Source organism: Lissotriton vulgaris, chromosome 4_1 (genome assembly GCF_964263255.1).
Source record: "Lissotriton vulgaris chromosome 4_1, aLisVul1.2, whole genome shotgun sequence".
NCBI classification, from domain to species: Eukaryota; Metazoa; Chordata; class Amphibia; order Caudata; family Salamandridae; genus Lissotriton; species Lissotriton vulgaris.
The window spans coordinates 1873499296-1873523986 of NC_141691.1; the positions used below are offsets into that span (position 1 = coordinate 1873499296).

The following is a 24691-nucleotide window of genomic DNA, read 5'->3' on the forward strand; positions in this document are numbered from 1 at the left end:
TTCCAAATGATGAAAGCCCTGGTCATGTGACCTGAAATTAACACTTTTCATTAGTTCAGGACAGTTTTTTTTCCTAATGATGAAAGCCCCCACCTTTTTTCCTCATTCTCACTTTGTACTTTGAGTAAAGAAGACCTGTTGAAAGACCTCTCTATACTTTTTTGGACTGAAAAATGGCTTCAGTAGCAGCAGCAGCAGGAGCATCTCAGGCACCACCACCACCACCACCAAGAGGACCACCACAACACCACACTGCTGCAGATGAAGAAAAGGAAGAGGAGGAGGAGGAGGAGGAGGAGGAAGAGGAGGGGAGGAGGACATTCCTGCCAGAAGAGAATACCCCATATAGGCCAAAGCCACACATTGTATGGGAGTTTTTTTCCATCCCAAGTGGCCAAAAAAAGGTGAATGCGCCAAAGGTGACTTGCCTAATCTGTAACATGGAACTTTCAAGGGGGAACCCTAACAAACAAATACTCATTTGGCAATAACACCATGATTCGCCACATGCAGCGCAGGCATCCCAACTACTATGCTGCAGCAGAGGTGAGAGAACTGGCCAGTAACCCTCCCCAATCTTCACCCAGCACCACAAAAAGAAAGCAACCCACTCCATCGGGACCAGAGACCAGGGAGATGGTCTCAAACATTCAACCCCAGTTTGGGAAATTCAAGATCACTTGTATATTTTGTGGGAAAACCATCACCTATGGTGAGCAAAGCATAAAGCTCATCAACCGTGCTGGTGACAACCACAAATGTCCCAAAAATCCATAATTTTTTCCTGTTTTTTTTTTTGCTCCAGTTGAGCCGTTTTCAATTCCTTGTTTTTTGTTTCTCTCCATAAAATAACAAAAAAAATATAAAATAGTTCATTAAAGCCAAAAAAAGTACAAAATGTTCAAAAACACATTAAAAAAAATATAAAACAACAAAAAGAAGAAAAAAAACAGTTCTTTTCAGAACTACCTCCAATTTATAAAAAAAAGGCTACATTTTTTAAAAACTCTGTCATTCTTTTTCCCCCATGGTATGCTCCCCAGTAGGCCCCCCGGTGCGCGTACCGGGCGCTCCCCCCGCACAAATCGAAAAAAAATATAATAATTTGCCCTTTTATGGCCCCCACATCAAACCTAGGGGTTCGGGGGGGTCTACTCTGCCCCCTTTTGGTCATTTCCCCTTTGTTTTTGCCACCTCTTGTGTCTCGATCCTACCGAGACACAAGATGGCGGCCGCTCCGGAGTGTTTGGAATGTTGACAGACACCCGAGAGCCAATCAGGTTTCCGCGCGCAAACTCGCGTAGCGCGCTGGTTCGCGCCCCGGTGCGCGCACCGGAGCGCGCTTATAGATATATATATTTTTTGAACCTAAATTACTCAAAATCCACTGGAGCACATATCTTGAGACATAACAAAGGCACATCGGGCTACCAGTCCCTACAATTTTGCCAAGTTTGGTGGAAATCCATTCAGCCGTTCGGGCTAAAAGTGAGGTTGACCGCCCTATGGAAATTAACATGGGGAAAACATGTTTTGGGACCCCCCTTTTTTCTTGGCCACCGCTTGACAAAACCCCCCCAAACGTTTCAGGGAAGGACCGGAGCGCCGCTAGGCAAATTTGAGGTAATTTTCAGTCAGATTCCCCAACCGGCGCCAAAGTTATCCACAATAGAATGTTGCGATTTCCCTATTCAAAATAATCCTAACTAGAACTACCTAGCGACCGCCAGTAGGTAATATATATATATATATATATATATATATATATATATATATATATACACACATTTTTTTATTTATTGTGAAGAAGCGTCCAACAATAATAACCATTAAAGGGTACACATTTCCATCAGCTGGGGACATCTTATGTCCCTTAGAGTTAAGGTCACAAAAGTACCATGAGGCCCTTAGTGGTCGGAGTTCATTCTAATGGTCATAGAGGTATCAATACTCTGTTTGCCTTCTCCTGTGTGTTACTTGTCTCCCTTTTCTAGGGAATGACTGTCTCATGGCCACACTAATGTGTACACCAACGCATTTCGACCTTCTATGGGGCCTGGATAATTCTGCCAAAGATAGCCGAATAGATTACTTCCTGGTGGATATCAGAGAATGGCACAGGCTGATTGACATGTCAGTAAAAAACAGGATGGAGAGTGACCATAACCCTCTCTGCATGGATTTCCAAACTAAAGAGGGGTTAAGAGAACCAAATCCTGGGGGGTGGCAAAGTCACCCTAGATATTGTAGCCTCGAATAACCTGCGCCATATAAAATGGGGTAGATTGATCGAGAACTCGGAGAGGCTGGAGGATCTTAAAAAAATGGTGGTTGAAGAAGTGGGTAAGATAAACTCATACAGTAAAAAACAAAACTTTCCTGAAATTATGTTAGAGGCTCACACTAACTTTTTTGCTAAGCTCCAAGGGTTCTTTATGAAGTTCACAAAATCAGATAAGGTCAATAAAAAATTACCAATGGTGGGGTGGTATAACCAGTCCTGTAGAGTAGCACGCTGGAATCTTAGAATTGAACTTAGAAGCAGGAACATCCCAGGTGTGAGAAAGGCGAGGGATATATACAGGAAGGCCCAGAAAGATGCCAAGAAACAGTGGGACGAGGAGCATTGGCGTGACCTGAAACATGCTTGTGCAGTAAAGGACCAAAAGCAATTTTGGGCCCTAGTAAAGTGGGATAGAGGTGGGATAGCACAACCCCCGAAAAAATACCGTTGCTAAAAACCAGTGGGTAGACTTCTTCAAACCACAATATGCTTGTGACCTAGTTGAAGGAGAGTGCACACTACCCCCTACAGTTTTCTATCAGTCTCAGCTATTTTCAATAAAATATGTTAGTATAGCGCTAGACTGTGTGACAGGGGGCAGAGCCCCAGGTATAGATGGCATACGTGCTGATGTGTTTCTAAGTGATCGACAATCTTGGTGTCAATACTTTGAGTGGCTAGCCAATTCTGTGGCAAGGGGTGCCCCAATACCTACCTCATGGAAGGGTGCTGAAATAATCCCAGTTTTTAAAAAGGGAGACAAATCACTACCTAGCAACTATAGACCTATCAGTCTTATAGACTCGGCTCAAAAATTAATAGGTCGTCTAGTGCAAAATAAATTACAATCCTGGATAGTAGAAACAGATATTTTGTCCCCATACCAAGCTGGTTTTCGCCCTTGCACAAGCTCAGTTGATCAGGTCTTCTTCTTTATAGCTCTTTACTGGAGGAACGTGACTCTAACTAATGGGACCCTTTATGCTGTTTTGGTAGATCTGAAATCAGCCTTTGATCTAGTCCCTCGTTCTAGACTTTGGAGTGTACTTGCTGAGGCTGGATTGGGCCCGGAACTGTTAACGCTTCTTGTCCGCTTGTACAAGAACAATTATGCAAGAATTAGGTGGGGGGCCCAGGGTGAAGTGACCAACCCTTTCCCTGTCGAACGCGGTGTCCGGCATGGGTGTGTTCTGGCACCCACACTGTTTTCTATATACATCAATGGCATAGTAGACCATCTAAGTCGCACTCCTGCTGATGCTCCTGTACTAGCAGGGGCGCGCGTGCCAGTTCTCATGTTTGCAGACGACACGCTGATAGTTTCTCGAACACCGAGTGGGGTCCAGAAGGCAGTTAATGTTTTCGGTGAGTTCTGTCAGACGCGTGAACTTGAGATAAACACCTCCAAAACCAAGTTCATGTCCTTGAATCAGCAGAAAACATTTAAAGGTACAATCAATTTTAATGGAACACCCTTAGAACAGGTTGAGGCCTTTACGTATTTAGGAATATCCCTTCAGAGTAATATGAGATGGAATAACCATATTGATATGGCTGCTCTAAAATTCCATCAGCTGGCGGGGGGTAGTGGCACTTAAGCATAAAGCATCATTGACTAAGCCAATCACCCCTGCCCTAGAAATTTACAACATGAAGGTGATAAGCGCCACCTTGTACGGGTCAGAACTATGGGGATTCTCCAACTTGAAACAATTAACCTTGGTGGAGAACAGGTTTCTACGCCGTATAATCGGGGTTCCCCAAAGTACTCCTACCGTACCATTAGTATATGATCTCGGCAGGAAGAACATTGAGGATTTGGCACGGCTACGACCTCTATTATACTGGAGACGGATCATGACAACCCCCGAACTAGTCCATTATGCCAGTGCCCTGAAGGACATTATCAGGGCAGATCGCTTTCATTCCATTCCATGGCTTAAAGAATTAAGGGATATGTTAACCAAGTTGGAACTAGGGGCCAGATGTAGGTAAGTAACATTTACCGAATCTTAATTACCGAAAATTGCCGAATTTTACCGATTCGGTAATTAAGATTCGGTAAATGTGAGGGGTTGGTATGTAGGGAATCCAGATGTTCCCTTTTACCGAATCGGTAAAATTCGGTATTTACCGATTCGGTAAATACCGAATCGGTAAAGCCTATTGATTCCTATGGGCTTCAAAGCCCATAGAAATCAATAGGCTTTACCGATTCGGTATTTACCGAATCGGTAAATACCGAATTTCACAAGGGTGCAGGGGGTGTCACTTTGACACCCCCTGGCACCCCCTAAACAGGATTGGGTGCCATGTGGCAGGCATACGAGCCCTAGGGGCAGGTCTGCCTGTCATATGGCACAGGTGTGCATGCACATATGTGCATGCACACCAGAATCGGTATTTTACCATCAAATAGTATTTGATGGTAAAATACCGATTCTGTAATGCTTGTGGGACTCAGAAGAGTCCCACCTACATATCAATTTTACCGAATCGGAAAAAATACCGATTCGGTATTTTACAGAATCGGTAAATTTACCGATCGGTAAATTTACCGATTCTGTAAAATACAGGGCCCTACATCTCAAATTGCATTTACCGGTCGGTAACGGCCGAATTCGGCCGTTACCGACCGGTAAATGCCTACCTACATCTGGCCCTAGATTACCTATGGATCAATCCCAATGCCCTAAGTATTACACCAAAGGCAACCTTGAAAAAAATGTACTGGGATATGGTCTGGATGACTGCTTATAGTACTGGATCTAGCACTAACCGAACCGGTCGTTTTCTTGATATCAAATCTCTACCATCATGTGAGCCTCACTGGGACATCATTGAAAGGCCGTTTGATAGAAAATTGTATTTTCAATTCAGAACTGGGACCCTTCCTATAAAGGCTTTTACTTGTAAATGGTCAGCAACCCAGGATGATAAATGCCACTATTGTAAAGATTTGATTGAGAACATCCCCCCACCTGCTGTTTGTATGCCCCCTTTATGTAAGCCCCCGTCGCAAGTGGATAAAACCTGTGTGTTTAAATCTAGGAACACGTAGATACATAGAGGCGCTAAGAGTACTTGAATCAGATTGCACACCCTATATGGCGATTGCCGTTGCAAAATTCTTAGGGTGGGCCTGGACTTTACGCACCCGTGCTTTGCTGTTCTCAGATACTGCCTAATGAATTCTATGACACCGTCATATGTAGGATTAATTTTTTTAGCTTATATTTCATTGAATTGTTTTTAATTATTCTGTATAAATTGTTTTAAATATTGGCAAGTGACAGCATCATGGTTTAATGAGTTTTTAAAATAATGAATTTAATCATGTAGTATTTATAGTGTAGTGTTAGGATGTACAATTGCTTTTATGACATGCTGTCGAATAAAGCTTTGAAATTTGATTTGACTATGGTTTCAGACAACACGTTTCGCATTGTCCTATCACTTTTTCAAGGCCTTCAGAAGAATTGGACCATTAGGAATTCAAACGGGCATGGGACTCCTCATCAAAAAGACTTCAACCGTAGCCAGAGCACATGTGTGTAAGCATGGGCGGAAAATCCGTTACGCTCGAGGATTTTGCGGATTTTCGGTAAATTCGCAATCCGCGAGATCCGCGAATTTCCCGCAAAATCCGCAAATTCGCACGCAGCGGATTTTTTTGCTGCGTGCGGTGTAAGTTCGCAATTGCGAACTTACACAAACCCTCGCAAACTGGCAGAAATCCTTGCGAACTGGCAGAAATCCTTGCGAACATAAAAAAAGCATTCAGCAGGTTCAAAAGTTCAAACTCATCATTAGTAGCCATTCCCTGTAGTGCTTCCTGACAAGGGCCCCTCCAGAGTTCAGTTGCTAGTTGCAACAATTATATGACCCTGCTCTGACCCTCACAGCAGGCTCATAGAATAGCTACAAGTAGGCCACAAAGGTCCTGGAAAAAAAAATTGCACTGCAACAGAAAGCAAATTACAGATAAGGAAGCAGGTGCCAGACGGGAATTTTAAAACAGTGACACATTAATAAATCAACCCCAAATTAATTCATGTCAGTTGAAGCAGGCAGGTGTGCTTGCTTTTCCCCCCATAATCTACAGTGATGATGAACCAGAGGGTGGCATTGATGCACCAGAGGATGGCATGGGTAAAACAGAGGGTGGCAGGGGTGAAACAGAGGGTTCTGGGAACCTGTGATGATGAACCAGACGTAGAAACAACATAATCGTGACCGTTGCGAGCCGACATGTAAGTTCGCAATTGCGAACTGGTACAAAACCCTTGCGAACTGGCAGAAATCCTTGCGAACTGGCAGAAATCCTTGCGAACACAAAAAAAGCATTCAGCAGGTTCAAAAGTTCAAACTCATCATTAGTAACCATTCCCTGTAGTGCTTCCTAACAAGGGCCCCTCCAGAGTTCAGTTGCTAGTTGCAACAATTATATGACCCTGCTCTGACCCTCACAGCAGGCTCATAGAATAGCTACAAGTAGGCCACAAAGGTCCTGGAAAAAAAAATTGCACTGCAACAGAAAGCAAATTACAGATAAGGAAGCAGGTGCCAGACTGGAATTTTAAAACAGTGACACATTAATAAATCAACACCAAATTAATTCATGTCAGTTGAAGCAGGCAGGTGTGCTTGCTTTCCCCCCCCATAATCTACAGTGATGATGAACCAGAGGGTGGCATTGATGCACCAGAGGATGGCATGGGTAAAACAGAGGGTGGCAGGGGTGAAACAGAGTGTTCTGGGAACCTGTGATGATGAACCAGACGTAGAAACAACATAATCGTGACCGTTGCGAGCCGACATGTAAGTTCGCAATTGCGAACTGGTACAAAACCATTGCGAACTGGCAGAAATCCTTGCAAACTGGTAGAAATCCTTGCGAACACAAAAAAAGCATTCAGCAGGTTCAAAAGTTCAAACTCATCATTAGTAACCATTCCCTGTAGTGCTTCCTAACAAGGGCCCCTCCAGAGTTCAGTTGCTAGTTGCAACAATTATATGACCCTGCTCTGACCCTCACAGCAGGCTCATAGAATAGCTACAAGTAGGCCACAAAGGTCCTGGAAAAAAAAATTGCACTGCAACAGAAAGCAAATTACAGATAAGGAAGCAGGTGCCAGACTGGAATTTTAAAACAGTGACACATTAATATATCAACCCCAAATTAATTCATGTCAGTTGAAGCAGGCAGGTGTGCTTGCTTTTCCCCCCCATAATCTACAGTGATGATGAACCAGAGGGTGGCATTGATGCACCAGAGGATGGCATGGGTAAAACAGAGGGTGGCAGGGGTGAAACAGAGGGTTCTCGGAACCTGTGATGATGAACCAGACGTAGAAACAACATAATCGTGACCGTTGCGAGCCGACATGTAAGTTCGCAATTGCGAACTGGTACAAAACCCTCGCGAACTGGCAGAAATCCTTGCGAACTGGCAGAAATCCTTGCGAACACAAAAAAAAATCCGCAAATTCGCGAGAATTCGCGGATTTTGCGGATTGCGAGTTCGCAAATTCGCAAAATTCGCGAACGCCAGATTCGCAAAATTCGCCCATGCTTACATGTGTGCTGAGTGAGTTGAGTTTAGAACCAGTTCCTTAATTGATTGAAGATTCATTTATATTGAGTGGATGGAATTTACCATACTCGAATAATTAGGATTGTGATGCTACAGATTTTACATTTATTTGGCTAATAGGCTTTGCACGTGCTGTGTTTATATTTGAAGTCTTTTTCATGAGGAGTCCCAGACTGGTCAAACTTTGTCACAAACAGATTCTATTCTGAACCACTGGAACATCTATGTTTATTAAAGGACACGCCTAGTGCCCACAGAACACTTGGAGCAAAGGTGTGAAGGAAATGGCTTGATTGGCTGTTTTGTGAAAAATGAATATTAGAAAATAAAGTTAAAAAAATGTTTTTTATACTAATAAGAATCGTTCTTAAATAAATATTGATTCTATTTGGGGGTGCCTCAAAAACCTATGAGTAAGTATTCTCTCATGTGTTTCTGTCTCATCGTCCTTGGCTACTGTCTCTTTATGGTTCCATTTATTTGAACGTGATGCAAATTCTGCAGTAGAAGGGCGCCATACCAACCCTGAATTGCATAGAGAATTGCAGGTCTGACCTGTGAAGAATGGACATGTATACACTTGATTAGTATGAACTCATCTCGATTGTGGAGTGTAACAATGCTGTAGTAAAAGCATTGGAGTGGATTTGAACCAATAAACTGCTTGAATTATTAAGAGAAAATGTTAATTTACTGTTAAACATCGGTGAAGATTATACCACTTACTGGTGCAAGCCAATTCACCCGACAGGAGTCTGATGCTGTACATTTATTGATTCAGCTCAGATCATTGACCAGAAACCTGCCATAGCGCACGGCTCAACATTTGTCTACCTTTTTAAAATCTGATGAACTTTTATTGCCTAGGTGTGCACTTATGTGAGCTAGACTTTCAGCTAAGACTTTTAAACAAGTTACACACAGTTTATTACATGTGGAAACTAATTTGGATGCCTCTCTCATAGAAGCAGTGATTCAGGGTGAGAATTCCAGTCTTCAGCCAGAATTTGGACCCTATCCCTAACATGCCTGAACATAGTTCACAAAATAAAATATCTACACAAGTAGCGCGGCTAGTGGTTAGCAGACACAGCACATATTCTCCTGTAAATTAGTAGGGGTTACTAGCTCACCTAAGGGACAACTAGACATGATTAAAAAAAACTTACCTTACATCAACCAAAACCTTGTAACTGAAGCTAAACTAAAAAAAAGTGAGCAGCAGTGTGGACTAGGGAGGGGCTTGCATATTGAGGACAGATGAACACTTAGTTTGAAGAGAGACAAGCGTCTTCTGCATTCAGGACCTAAACCGTAGGGGATCCTGGCTCACTGCCGGGGACCTTAGGAAGTGATTACAATCACCTAATATGAGATACCCCTCCCTAATGCTATGTATACCTCAAAGGGTTACCATAAATGTTGTCTACCAGTGAACGCGCCCATTCATTCAGGTTACGTCCATCTGCAGCAAATCACCCTGCTCTCTTCAGGAGCATACCCAGGCCTTTCAGCATCAGTGGGGTCTAATCCATTGGGACTGCTGGGCTTTGCCGATCATCAGCGACCATTCAGCAAATAGTAAGTCTTTTTGGTTACCGTTTTATGCATTTGAAAGCATCTATGTTTTCGGTTTGTTTCTCGTCAATTCATATTATTTGATTTACTGTACTTTATTTGTCTACAAGCACCTTACAACAAATGCAAATTGTAATGATTCATCATAGAATAAATAATTATGCACAGCATAAAGCTGAAGGTTAGGCAATCTCAGATGCTCAGATGTAAAACTTTCTAATAAATCTGGCAATGAATCATTAGTACAAAAGTAAAATGTTAGTTCTAGTGGCATTTTTAAGACTCACCTGAGAACAACCCTTGAAGGGCATGCTCTGGATTCAATAGGGTTGCAGATGGGTAGGAAAAAGGAGTACATCACAGTATGGGATGGTGAGATGGGGTCTATGGCAACCCGGGACATGGAAGTTGAGGAACCATGTAGGGAAGTATCAGCATCTTAACCACTCCAAGATGGCTGCAGTTCACTGTGTATGTAGTAGGGCTTTTCTTCTGCCTCAAAGTAGGCAGAATAGCATAAAGAACTGCACTTCCATATGAACTCCACCTGGCAACGTTGCCTTGTGGTGGGCATTCCTTCAATTTCACCTTTGTTGTGTCATGCATTCCAGGGTGTAGTTTTCCTTAGGCAGGACTTGGTATCTGAGGTTGCTACTTTCCTCTCCCTGTTCCTTAATCAGTTCTTTTCATCCTGATATCTTTGGAATTTTGCTGGCGAAGCTGACCCATAGCCTCCAGGTAGTGAACTATATGTCTGACCCTGCAAACATATCTAGATTTTCAATACCTGTACAACCTAAAATATAATTGTGGGATGCCTTTCGGTTATAGGTGGTGAAGGGGACTTACAATATCAGGGTTCCTACCTTTACAGCCCCTCTCCCGTCTTTTCCCAGGGCCTGACTTCAAATGCTTATGTTGGTAATATCAGTAATAATAATATACAATACAGTAATATTACTAAGCTTCAGGAAGGTTTGGGTCTATATGCTTTGATTTCCATCCTACTTAAAGTAGTGACAGGAATGATGTCAGAGAGACTCATTGTTGTCTCAAGATTTGAAGTCTATCTAAATGGGGGGTATCCTGACATCAGTGTTTTCACTGATGGTCCATTCCAGATAGGTCCATAAAAGGAGAATATGAACGTAGTAGAAGACAGTAGTAGAATATAATTTAAAATACTTATTATTACATTTTCCTTTTTCAAAAGATGTTTGATTGGGGAGGAAAGCAGCTTCTATCACTTCATAACGCATGCAAATTATTTGCAATTTTCATTTGTTTAAAAAACAGAACCAATGGCAACCTCAAGATAAAGAGAACACACTGCAAAGAGAAATAACTAGATAGAAGTATGAACTAAAGAATCACTTTTCAGAATTCCTAAACTTAATCTCCAAATAATAATTTTACTTACCACTGGTGGCATATTTGATACTAGCAGTGTTAGACATGATAGACCAGAGCTGTCATAGACACTTGCATCTGAATTAACACTTAACAGAAGACGAGCTGATTCGCTGCGATCTGTAAAAGAAAATGGAAATTTCCATAAATGTGATTGAGCTGCAGCCATGGTTTAATTCAAACCACACTAACCAGACTGAGGTACTAAGGAGGCAAGGACATGTTTTTGGAAGCACCAACTCCATACAGCTGTCTATTAAAAAGGTATTGGGCACAGTATATTCGGGATAAAGTACCCACCATGTATTATAAGGGATACATGGTCCTGTTGCTGTACATTAATATTGTAACCCATTGAGAATTGAGAAGTTCCATAACCATATAGAGGTACGAGCCCGTATGCTGAGTTCCTTCATAAGGTTATGGAACTCTAGGGTGACTTGCAATATCCTTACCATGTATGACAACGGGACATAGCTCTTTTATATAAAAGAGAGCATATTTTCAAACAGCAGGTGCGGCCTTAGGCATGTGCAAGCTGTGCACCTGCACAGGGCCGCCAAACCCCAGGGGCCGCCACGCCAATATGTATCCTTAATATAATAATCCTCTCAGGATGGATACATATTTGTGTGGCGGCCCCTGGCAGGGATTTGGCGGCCTCCGGCTCCGTTCCACTTCCAAACACCCTGACCCTCCCCTCTTCACTGGCCTCCGTGCCTGTGTTCCACTTGTTTCCTGATTGGCTTCTTTTTTACTACCCACTCCCTCACGTCGTGTGTCACAATACCCTCCTCCTCCTAAATTTTATCGTACTGAGACGAATTCAGAAGGGTAGGAGCAGCTGCAGGTACTGGTCATCCAAAGCCTTTTCTGGATGTTTTATTAAAACACCTTCCTGAGCTCCGGGGGGCTCTGCCCCTTGCCAGACCCCCTCTTCCAGGGCCCCCTACCTACGCTCCCTGCCCAGGGCCGCCATGAGCCTAGAGCCGCCCCTGCAAACAGGAAGTATGAAAATAGAATCTCTAGTACAAAACTAAATACATAAAAAAACTGTTAGACATTTGTTGCAATCATATATTAGAATCAGTTTAATACAAGAAAGTTTTTTAAAAGAAAAGGCATAGTAGGTTAGAATGTGTAGAAACATGCAGAAACATTCTAACGTTTCGTATTTACCTATGGTGAACAAAAAATAAATGTTTCCATAAATATCCCCTTTCTGGTTGTCACTGGATAAATGTACAGTGCAGAAAGAAAGAAAATCAATGTCTTGATTCGCTCTTTAAACAACTGCTTCAATTATGCTCCTTGACCTGACCTGCCTGGGGGCAGGCATTGTGATATCAGAACCCAATTGTAATAATTTATCACAGTTGAGTTCGGATGCGTTTTCTTTATAAATCAATGACTGTCTGCATCACAAGTCACAGATTGTACATATTTAGAGACTGATTGTTATACAGGGCTTGTAGAATCCTATTGATACACTTGCACTACATTGAGGTGTAAGCCACCACAGGCAAATAGAAAACAAGTGCTTCGTCCTTTTGCGTTGATCTGCTGACAATGCACTGGTGAAGAGTAGTAGTAGGTACTTCTTCTCAACATGAGGCATCTAGACTTCACCAAATGCAAAACACACCCTAAGCACCCTGAAAAGCTCCTAAAAAAGCCTGCCTAGTAAAAGCCACATTAATCGACTCACACAGCCGCGTTCCGTGCAGGTAACAGCGGTGGGCTGGGTGGGATTGGGGGTATTTCGAGGGACGATGCAGAGGGAGAATTACATGAATAATTCATTTTCCCTTGGCATCGTCCTTCGAAATACAACCACCCCCAGCCGGCTCCACCGCCCCACTGCTGTTACCTGCACGGAACGCGGCTGGACTCACAACTGGCACAGCCATAAACAAACAAAAATGCTGAATTCTCATTATTTTGCCTCCTGTAATTGATAAACATCAACACTCAGCACACACTCAAAAATAGTAAGGGACTGGCAGGTTTGCAGCAGTTCAATGTAGAAAAAAACAGATGCCTTCAGACACTCTACAAACATACTAACATCTTCATCATCTGCATGGGTCTCTGGGTCACTTGGGGTCTTTTTCTCAGCCCTGCAGAACCGTAACATCAATGCATCCTACACTTAACACAGCTCAATGTATTCAAATACTCCACGTCCACAAGACCCACCATTGCGAGACAGTGCTGAGGAGAGATGTTTAGGAACTTTCCCCCAAATGCCAGTGTCATTGTTCAGCATTCCGTCCATAAATTTTTATTTTTGCATTGAGAAGGAAGATGGTAGATCAACTCCGTGTCTGAGGATGCCTCTCCCTGAGGTTTCCCTGGGGTAGCTGCTGATGCCTATTTCCCGCCTCTCCCAAAGCGGAATATTGTTGTCGAGTAGAGTGCAAGTTAAGAGCAGTAAATTTACTGCTGATGTGCCGGTTCAGGCAGCTGCGGGACTTAGTTTTCGCTGGAAGAGCTGCACGGTGGTGTGCAATAAGGGTACCGGTTCCCGTAACAACGAACCTTCCCACTCAAGTCATCAGGCGGGGGTTGGCAGCAGGACTGGCGGCAGTTCAAGAGACAGGCATAGCCCCGCAATGCACCGCAAAAGGACACAGCCAGACACAGCCGCACCGAGGCCCCCACCGCAGCCAGTAATAAAGGAGAAGGCAGCAACGGAACCGGGACTGCAGGCTCACCGCAGACCTCAGAGGCAGCACCTGGGCCATGCTCTGATTCACAATTAGGCAAACCGATCCTACGGCTTCTGTGCTCAGGCAGAGCAGTTGGCCTGCTGCAATCCTGCGGGTCGGAGAATTCCATCCAAGGTTTTGTGATGGCTGAAAGGCTTAATGCAGCAGTAGAGGAAGGCTGGGAAGATGAGGAAAGAGCTGCTTCTCACAATGCTGTGTTACCATCACCTTTGGCATTGGAATCTGGCTCTGAATGTCAAAACATTTGTGGAACTCATGAAGAAAGAGATCTGGCTAATGGAGCACAGGCCGGTGTGGTTAAGAATATGACGAGTCAGGCAGATGGAGGCGATAATAATGGTATAAACAAGGGGACCTACTATGAATCTGAGAACTTTGAGGAGAATGCTGAGTATCTAACACAGATACATATGTAATATGAGTTAAATAGCGCAAGTACACAGGATAGAAATTCACTTAGTTGTGGCACCTCTGAGATAATGGAACGATCAGGCCTCATGGAATATCAGACTAAAGATATAATATCTGGCGAATCTTTTGATATAGCGGACATAGTGGGTATAGAGGAATCTGAAACTGGAAGCTGTATGGTAAATGTACAGAATGACCCACAGGGCTGCGACGAAACTCAGCCATTCACCCGGACCCATTCGAGTACTATGGTGAGGGAGCCCTGCATGCAGAAATGCACTCCTCTAAGTGGGGGCAAAGGCACAAAAGCGAAAGGTCCGAAAGAGGCTAAAGCAACTAAAGAAGGTAAGGGCCAGGGTGGTGGTGGTGTTAAACCTCAAGTTGCCGCTGCTGTGGGGCGATTAAAGGACTCAGTGGCATACAGCACAAAGTCTGGTATTGGTACCGGGATTAGCTCTTTGTGGAAATGGGTGGCCTCAAAGGGCGATGTTAAAGCTATCAACTCAAGACTATCTAATACTGGCAATATGGAGCTGGCTGGAATGGTCAGAGCGGTAGTCAAAGTCGATGCAGAGCAAATAAGTAGCACATCCAATCATGAGGGTTTTACACCACAGACAGATGGTCCTGCTAGTTTTGATGGGGGTAGAGGCAGCCTCAATGGAGGCTCTCAGTGTCCTTCAGTCTCATACGTAACTTCGACTGTAGGACCGGCAGAATTTCAATAATACCTTCAACTATCATGATTTCTGCTGCTCCAGAGGCTTCGTCCTCACACGCAGAGCAGGCCGGTAGCTCTACATCCGTAACTGTGCCCATAGCAAACACTGAAAGCATTTCTCATCCGGGTGACTGTGAGGAACCATAATTGTCTATAATACTGCAGGCATTAACTAACCAGAGAGCTGAGGCTCAAGAATTTTATCGACAGGCTAAGGCGGACAGTAGCGAGAAAAAACAAGCATTGGGGTGGTCACTTCAAAGGTTGCCCAGCTTTATTCAGATGTTACGAAACTGCAGGACTGTGTTACAACAGTGGAAGAGGCTAATACACATACTACGATCGTAACCAAGACACAGGAATCCCAAATTATGCAGGCTAAAATTGAAGATCTCGAAAATCGCCAACGGCGCCAGAACTTAAGGATCTTTGGCATTCTAGAAGGGTCCGAACGCTCCAACCCCCGGGCCTAAATTGTTAGACTCTTTCAAAAAGCATTCCCAGATCTGGTGGATTGGGATATGAACACACAAGTACAGCAAACGTATAGACTGCCTCGGACTATACAGCATGTGAAACAGATTAGGTCTAACTATTTAAGACCAATATTGGTGTTTTTGGATAACTTCCTGCTGCGACAGGCAATTTACTTAAATGCACAGACAGCAGCTCCTGTTAAGTTGGACAACATCTCCATATTTGCACGTTCTCATTTGTGCAAACTCACAATGGATAAACGTTGGAGGCTGCTGCAACTAATGGATCCTCTTAAAGCAGTCTGTTCCCAAGTGTTTCTGCAAGAGCCTGCCCGCCTTAAGATTATTAAAAACGGCCAGTCACACATTTTTTTTAACTGAAGTAGAGACAAAACAGCTTTAGCCAAGTGGCAGTCGGACTGTAGAAAATTATTACTTAAAGTAAAGATGGCACGGCATGGGCAACAAAGATGAAAAGAATACCTCATGCTTACTTTTGCTATCTGGTTATGCCTGCTTTCTTACTCTTACTTTTTTTCTTGTTCTTTAATTTCTTTTTGTAATTGTACCTGCCTTCTAACATTTGCACATTTCAATGGGGGGGGGGGATAGAGATTGGTGGGGCTCAGGGAAGGGTGGGTGCCTTTTTAAGCTGTCAGTGAGGACAGGTTAGGAAGGGTGGGTGGTAGGCAGAGAATGATAGTTTTTTTTTAAATGTTCAAAAACCTTTATTAGTAGTTGAGAGTGTGAACACAGCTCAGTGCCTACAACCATATCATGTCCGGCAGCGCCTCAGAGTAATCAGCAGGCATTAAACAGCAAACAACATAATCAATACGGTTTAACACAGCAGGCCACCTACAACCACTTCGGGCCGGCCGTGTCTCAATAATCATCAATGTGATAATTCTCTGTATTAGTGGCAGGACATAGAAACAATGACAAAACAGTAAAGATCATGATGAGACACACACTTGGAGCACGCAGGTAACGCTCATCAGTCAGCACTGCATCTTATACTAGGCAACGCAGCACAGCGGGTATAACCGCAGTTAGGCCTGGGCAGAAAGAAATGAAGGAACGTCGAGGAACATATCCGGAACACGTCACCCCGCTAATATTTGCACAGTTACTGACGACAGTAACATTCAATCATTGTCTCTAGTGTCATACACCCCATTGGTATTAATGGACAATAGTAATACAGAATGATCTACCTATAAGTTCGCTAATGGTCCGTCTCCAGGGGCCACGACAGCAAATAGGATGTTAGTGGAGACCATATGTCTCTGGGCCTAGATGCACTAGGTAATAGCTTAGCATAAAGGGCAGATTGTTCTTGACAATAAGCCAAATCATTAAGCCAATCCTTAAATTTGGGCACCCTTCCCCATCTCCATCGACAGGCTTTTAGCCATCAGTAATGCAAGGGCTGTGTATCGGCGGTGTGCCAGTGGGATATGTTTGACATAGCTCAACAAAGCGAACAATGGTGTAGCTGCTATATGCGTATTGATCATCTGGCTAAGTGCTGTAAAGACATGTCCCCAATATGCATGCATTGCTGGCAGTTCCAGGACAAGTGTAAGAAATCAGCCCCCAATGCATGACACCTATTGCACCTATCTGTGTCGCGAAGGTGATGTCGATGCATACTGGCCGGAGTGTGGTACAGTCTGTGCAGGTATTTGTAATGTATGATTCTTAGCCTGCTGCTGGCTGATATATGCTCAGTTTGCACACAGCAGTATTCCCACTGTTCCTCTGTTATCTCAACTCCTAACTCCTCTCCCCACTTAGAGCAAGACGGTAAGTCCTCTACATTGTGCCTAGTCTGTAGTACTCAATATATCAGGGATACTAGGCGTCTAGGTGAAGATTGCTGCAAAAGGGTCTGTAACGGCATAAGTATCGGAGGTTCATCCAGAAAGTTAACATGTAGGGATCTTATTCCTTGCTTAAGGCGTATGTATAGGAAGACATCCAGTGGAGTAGATTGTATTCCCTGAAACACACTGTCGGAAGTACGAAATTTTCCATTCTCATATAGATTCCCCCAGATTTTGATGGGCGTGCTCTCCTGCAATTTGTGAAAGAAGGTTTCTTGCAATAGGGGCATGTCCGGATGATACACCAGTGGAAGCAGCGGTGAATAAAGTATGGGAGAATCAAAGAGTTGTGCGATCCTCTGCCATGCCTTAATCATGGCATTGACGGTGGTCTGCGTGAGCTCTCAGGTACTAAAGACCATATTAAAGCACCCTCTATCGGAATGGGATGTACAAGCCAATGTTCAGCTGACAGTTGCGGCATATATTTTGGCTGTCGAATCCAATAATATAAGTAGTGTGCCTGGGCGCTGATGTAATAGAGTTCGAAGTCTGGGATGCCAAACACACCCACCGCATAGGGCCTGGTTAGGATAGCCCATTTCAGTCTGGCCTGTTTGCCTCCCCAAACTAATCGGATCATTTCAGATCTGAGGGATTTTAAAAACTGCCTTCCCGGGAAGTATGGAATATTTAAGAACTGGGGTAAGATTACCATCTTTATCAGTGATGCCCTACCCGCCATAGAAAGCGGAAGCGTTATCCAGAGGTTCACCTTGTCAGTTATGCAGGTCAGTGCCACCCCATAGTTGAGTCGCATAAGTTCTTCCTTATTTCTGGTAATACCAATCCCCAAGTATCGTAGCTCATCCTCGCACCACTCCAGAGGGTAGTCTAGAGGAAAGCGCACAACTGAGTCCGTCAATGGAAAGAGACAGGATTTCCCCCAGTTTATCTGGACTCCGGATAGTCGGCTAAAAACAATGGATTCCCTCAGAAGGGTGTTCAAATTATTTTGTGGATCTCGCACATAAAGAGTGATGTCATCCACATACATAGAAATTAGAATCTGTCTCATGTTACATTGCAGGGCCATGGCATTGCGGCGCTGTCTCAGTCACGCCGCCAGTGGCTCCGTCGCCAGGGCAAATAATAATGGGGACAGCGGGTACCCCTGCCGTGTGCCCCTAGTAATCGAGAATCTCCGGGATAGCTGTCCATTGATCAGCACTTTTGCTCCCGGTTGATGGTACAAGAGACGTATCCAAGACAAAAAAAGTGTCGGGAAGCCCATACGGAGCATTATCCCAAAATTGTAATTCCATTCAATAGAATCAAAAACCTTAGCGGCGTCCAAAAATACTGCTGCCAATGGTAACTCAGGGGCAACATTATGCAATAGCGTAAAAAGAGTCCTCAAATTCTGGGAGGTGGCTCTGCCAGGGACAAACCCAGACTGGTCCGGGAGTATCAAATGCTCCAGCAGAATGGGGAGGAGCCAAGATGGCGGACGGGACGGACGTGTGAGCGCCCGGCTCCCCAAGCCGTCTGCTTCGCATTGATATCCTGGCACTAATCCTTGCTTACACCGCGCTGAGACGATGACATGAACGCGCTGATGACAGTCGCTTTCATTTGCGATCTTCGCCGGCCGTTTTGGATGGAGACTCGGGGAACTAGCCGATCACCGGGGCTGCCCACGATCCTTGTGCCGATTGCCGCCGCAGGTCACTGGTGCTCTTAGCCGGGCGGACGGGCTGTGGAGGTGCCGGCGTTTGGGACTGACCCGATTGCGGAAGATGGATTGAGTTTATCCTGTCCTTTGAGGCGCGACTCCAGTTGGCTGTGGAGTGTGTGCCTGGGAAACGGGATCCCTTTGTTCCTCGCTCTCCATTCCTACGCTGCCTCTATCCTGGGCGGACTCCATCTTGCGGCGTCCTTCTAGTCGTGCATTATCAGTACCCACGGGAGACGTGAGGGCTCTCATTGTGCATGGCCCCCCGCACTGGTAGCCGCGTGCCCTTCCGTGGTGGGACGATGGCTCTTCCATAACGGAGTCGCCCCCCTCCCTCCAGTGTGGATCCGCGGGAATGAAGGCAATGGCGCTTGCCCTCCAGCATGGACAGAGGGCTGTTCCCTTATCCCCAGTTTGCGCGGACCTGCCTGCAATTGACCCGGGCGATGATCCGAATTCGACACTGTGCGAAGCGGATCGGCTGGTGTTACAGAGTGACCTGACCTGTGGCGATATCCTTGATGCCCTCGCAGACCTACGAGCAACATGGCGGCGCAATGCTCAAGAACTGGGAGGTAAGATCGATGAAGCTGTGCTTTCCATAAAGCGACCGAGGCTGCCTGTTTCCCCACTGCCTACGTGTGCTCTTACAATGGATACAGTGTTGCTGCAAATGCGAGCGGAAGATCGAGATGTCCCTGGCTACATTGTTGCGTGCCTCCCTACCGACGCTGCTACTGCTACAAAGTCTCCCCTCACTCCGGGAACTATGACTCTGCCTGAACAACTGCTATCAGAGCTCCGCTTATCGCTCTCCCAGCTGTTTGCCCCCTTTGAGGGTGTTGCCTTCGGAGCCCTCTTTCTACATTGCCGGAGTGAGTGTCATCCTGCATGGCAGGGGGGGTTCGTCATCCTGGCCGCTGAATTTGTTGGAGACTGGGAACGCTCATCTTCTTCTCTTCTGCTCCTTCCATGTCGAGAGCGGCCATTTTGCTCCTTTGTTCTGCCGGACATGTATCCGCTGAGATGGTCATGCTTGGAGAGGTTTCGTCGTTCAGGCCAGGGTTGAAGGGGCCCCTCACCTCGGCTTGTTTGATCGGCTGGCGGAGACCCGGACTATTTTTCGTTTTGTTATGCTGACTGTTTTGCAATTGCAGCCTTTTTCCCATTTGAGTTTGCGACTATCCTGTACTGTTGTGTTCCTTGCAGATGGGAGGGCGGTTCTGTATGGGCCCGGGGTTCTAAATGTGAATGCTTTCCTAATAGTGATTGGCCTTGTCATGTGCCCGCTACCATGCCGTGATTGGGGTAATTAATAACGCTATGGCTTCCCGTGTGGGCTGAACAGGGATTGGAACTGCTTTTGTATATGTTGTGAGCACACATCGTGAAATGACTTCTTCCATCTCTTCTATTGTTGCAATTTATTACAGCACTGTTGCTTTCGGAGTAGGAGGTTTTCAGTGTGGGACGCAGTGGATGGCCGAGGGTCCCGGGTGTTCTGATGCTAAGTAGGCTCCTCCCCACCTTCTTCTTTTGGGAGTGGTAGATTAGCTTGTCCTTTTCTCCCTCCCTATATTCAAGAGTGATAATTTTCTTTCTTTTCGTCTTCTTTTTCCTTCTTTCTGCATTTTCTTGCAGTCACTCCTCCTTTCTTCCGACTTTTCTTCTTCCTAAATTTCGGGTTTATAGGGCGACAGGCACGCTGCTAGGGGGGGGGGTAGGCCATAGCCTCTGCATGTGTGTAGGGTGGGGGGTTATATTTCATTTTTGTTAGTTTCTATGGGACCTGTTTTGTTTCCTCTATGATTTTACCTTTCTTGCCCATGTTTGGGAGTGCTGGGTGTAGGGTGGCAGTGGTAATGTGACTGGGTTATAGGTGCTACTCTGTAGCATAGCTATTGTGTAACCATCCTGCCTGGCGGGGACTTGATTATCGATGTACGAATTGCTTGATACAGTTGCCAACGTCATGTCCCACCTGCATGGACCTTGTTCTTACTTTTTATTTTATCAGTACGGAACACTACGGCCTGACTTCGATAGTTGCATAACAAAAAACTTTAAAATTTAACCTTCATTCATCCTGTGACACGGTGCTGCGACATCCTCCAGTTTTTCTTCCTTTAAATGTTTGCGGTTCTGCTGCAGTACTGTGTCGCCATAACGTAAGCTGTTGTGCTAACTGATTGTTCGTGGCCGGCCGGATGGTTGTAGGCCCGTATTTGTTATTTTTCCTCATGCACAATAAAGGTTTTCAAAAATTAAAAAAAAAAAAAAAAAATGCTCCAGCAGAAGGCTCTCTCGATTAGCAATGAGCTTCGCTAAGATTGTGGCGTCGCAGTTAAGAAGGGAGAGCGGTCGATGCGATCCGCATAGGTGGGCTGGCTTGTCCGGTTTCAATAGTGAAATAATGAGTGCTTGCCTCATTGAGGGAGGAAGAGAGCCGACTCTAAAGACTCTTCGTAGACTTCACGTAGGATTGGGGCCAGCAGATCTATATAAGTCTTATAGAATTCCACAGGAATGCCATCCATTCCCATGGCCGTCCCGGATTGTAGGCCCATTATGGCCTCCCAATCTTCGTCCAGTTCAAACGGCGCACATAAAATTTCCCAGTGCACGTCGCTCAGCCATCTGAGGGCTACATCCCCCAGGTAGGCATCCAAGTCTAAGTCTTGGGAATCGGAGGTGGTAGGTTTTGTAATGGCTAGTGAAGCCATCAAGTATACTTGCTGTATCACAGCAATGCGTTCCGTCTAAGCATGGGCGGAAAATCCGTTTCGCTCGCGGATTTTGCGGATTTTCGGTAAATTCGCAATCCGCGAGATTCGCGAATCTCCCGCAAAATCCGCAAATCCGCGAGCAGCGGGTTTTGCTCGCACTGCTCGCACTGTTCGCGTGAGTTCGCGGCTTCCCAGTACAACTTTGCGCCCCGCGAATAAGCACAAAATTGCAGAAATACGATCTTAGCAAAACTGAAACTACTTACCAGGTCCAAAAGTTCAGGCTCATCATTAGTAGCCATTTCCTGTAGTGCTTCCTGAGGGGCCCCTCCAGAGTTCAGTTGCCAGTTGCAACTATTATGTGACCCTGCTCTGAACCTCAGAATAGTTACACATATGCCACAAAGGTCCTGAATTACAGCTAAGGGAGACAAGCAGGAGCCAGGCTGGAATTTCAAATCCATTAATCAGCCCCTAATTCATTATTGTCAGTTGGGGCAGGGCAGGTGTTGTAACTAATTTTGCAACAATGAAAGCACTTAGCAAGTGCAAAAGATCACTAATCAGGAAGCACTAAGGAAGCAGGTGCCAGCTAAAAAAATATTCTGTGACACATTAATCAGCCCCAAATTAATTCAGGTCACTTGAGGCAGGGAAGGTGTGCTTGCGTTGCCACAATAATGTACACTGCCTGGACAACCAGAGGGTGCTGTGATGAAACAGAGGGTGGCATGGGTGGGCCAGAGGGTGGCATGAGTAGTCAGAGAGTGGCAGTGGTGACAGAGAGTGGCAGTGATGAAGAAGAGTGTCCCAAACAGGCTGGACACGTAGAAACAACAAGTTCGCGAAACTTGCGACCCGACAGGTAAGTTCGCAATTTGCGAAATTGTACAAAACCCTCGCGAACTGGCAGAAACCCGCGCAAACACAAAAAAAAAAATCCGCAAATTCGCGAGAATTCGTGGATTTTGCGGATTGCGAGTTCGCAAATCCGCAAAATTCGCGAACGCGAGATTCGCAAAATTCGCCCATGCTTAGTTCCGTCTGATCTTTCCAATTCCACCACATAGTTGGAGTAGCGCGGCCTCCATATTGTGTCCGCTAAGGTCTTGCCAGGGCGCTCTCCCTCCCCATAGCGGCGAGCCTGCCAATGTTTACCCTTAAAGTGTGTTTCTTTCTGCGCCTCTTCCATGTACTCATTAAGCTTGGTTCTGAATTTCTCCTGCGTGTCGCAATCCGGTGTGTCGCCTCTAATGTCTGCAGTTCGCGCTCTAGCCTAGAAAGCGTATTGGTAATGTCCCTGAAAACTCCCGACCCCTTAGAAATGCGGAACCCTCTAAGTGTAACCTTGAAGGCTTCCCAAATGGTCTCTACGCCCTGCACCGAGCCTTTGTTGCGTGTGAAAAAATCCTGTATCTCGTCACGTAATTCTTCTTGAAAGACTGTGTCTAGTAGCATGCATGTGTTAAGTCGCCAAGTGCTACGCGGTGGGACTGAAGTCTGCGAAAGAGAGTGCAAGCCTGACAGGCGCATGGTCGGAGTACGTCCTAACCAAGTGTTGTACTGCGCTGATTGAAGGCCCTAGCCCCCGGGATATAAGCCAATAGTCTAGCCGTGCCCAAGTGGCAGCGTATGCCGTAAAATGTGTCCCTTCCCGATCCAGGGGATGTATATGCCTCCACGCATCCAACAAGTGATTATCTTGAATGATATCTTTAAGCAAAGTGCCTACTTTAGTACGATGATATGGGGCAGGGTGTGATCTATCCAGGGCCAGAGCATATGTAACATTGAAATCTCCTCCCCATATAATATGATTTGACCCAATATTTCTCACAGCTTCCCATAAGGAGAAGAAGAACTCCGGGGCGTCTATATTTGGTCCATAACTGCACACTAACGTGACTGACTCCAGGCCCAGGCGCCCCCAGACCATACAGTACCTACCCTGATTGTCACTGGACAATCCAACCAATTGGAAGGGCACTTCTTTCTTGATCAATATGGCTGTACCCCTAGCATAGCCGGAGTATGAGGAGAAAACACTATGCATGGCCCACCTGGACGCAAATGTGGTGACTTTCTAAGGTGAAAAGTGCGTTTCTTGCAACATTGCTATATACGTGTTGTTTCTGTCTAGATATGCTAGCACCTGTGGTCTCTTCCTAGGGACTCCCAGCCCCTTGACGTTCCACGTGAGATATTTAAGTGTGTTCTCAGGTCATTAGCCATAACCATATGATACAAAAGAGTCTAGTCATGCGTTGCAGTGCCACAGCAACTCATACCTTTCGTAATACAGTGCCAATTGCACTGTGCTCAGTGCTCCAAACATCTTCAAATGAAATGTACAGTTTCTGATCATTAAGCTGCGTGTCGCCACTATAGTCAAAACTTCCAAAATACGGTCATCCCTCCATCCCCCCCCTCCCACTGAAGCAACCCCAACATGCCAGCATAATACACCCACCCCACCCACACTGACTGTGCACCCAACCAAGAACAAAATGCAGCCCCTACCATAAGTAGGTGGCAAAAAAAGCCGGGGGAATTCCCTGCGGGGGCTCTATTCAGGTAGCCACACAACAACCCCTCGCCCTCAGAACATAGGCAGCCGAGACTGCGGTTCCAACAAGCAGATAGTCGGCCCAGCGAGCTGGCTGTTAGCACCCCAGGGTTCATCTAGCAATGGTTACATATACTCCGTTGCCAGTACTCCCCAGCATGTATGATATTACTCACGGTCTCAAAAGGCCTATTCAATGCCCACGACAGCCAGAGGTATATTTACTGATCTTCTCCACCCGCCCCTGCCACCAGCAGCCATCGAGATACGTCCTCTTCATCGCCAGACCTGGCCGAGTGTATGAGGTGCTTGAGGAAGTTGTCCATCTGCTGTGGTTTCGTGAAGAATCGTTGCCTCCCTTGATGCGTGACTCTCAGCCTCGCCGGATACAGGAGGGCATAGTTGATTTGTGCTTTGCGCAGCTTCGCTTTGACATCAAGAAATTTCTGTTGTTCCTCTTGGACCATAGGCATGAAGTCCGGATATACAGTTAAGGAGTTGCCATCATAAGAGAGCGATTGCTTGCTTCGTGCCGCTCTCAGTGCTACATCTCGGTCCCTGTAGTTGAAGAGCCTAGCAATAATGGGTCTCGGAGTATCTTCAGGTTTGGGCCGAGGGCCCAGCGAT

General features: G+C 45.5%; 1 protein-coding gene across 1 annotated transcript in view; it reads right to left on the reverse strand.

The window, feature by feature from the left end:
• LOC147724659 (uncharacterized) overlaps nucleotides 1-24691 on the reverse strand; it is a 1014146-nt gene that overhangs the window by 671275 nt on the left and 318180 nt on the right. The window contains exon 7 of the mRNA XM_086918077.1: nucleotides 10879-10988. Coding sequence (XP_086774203.1) covers nucleotides 10879-10988 — 110 coding nt within the window. The remainder of the gene's footprint in view (nucleotides 1-10878; nucleotides 10989-24691) is intronic.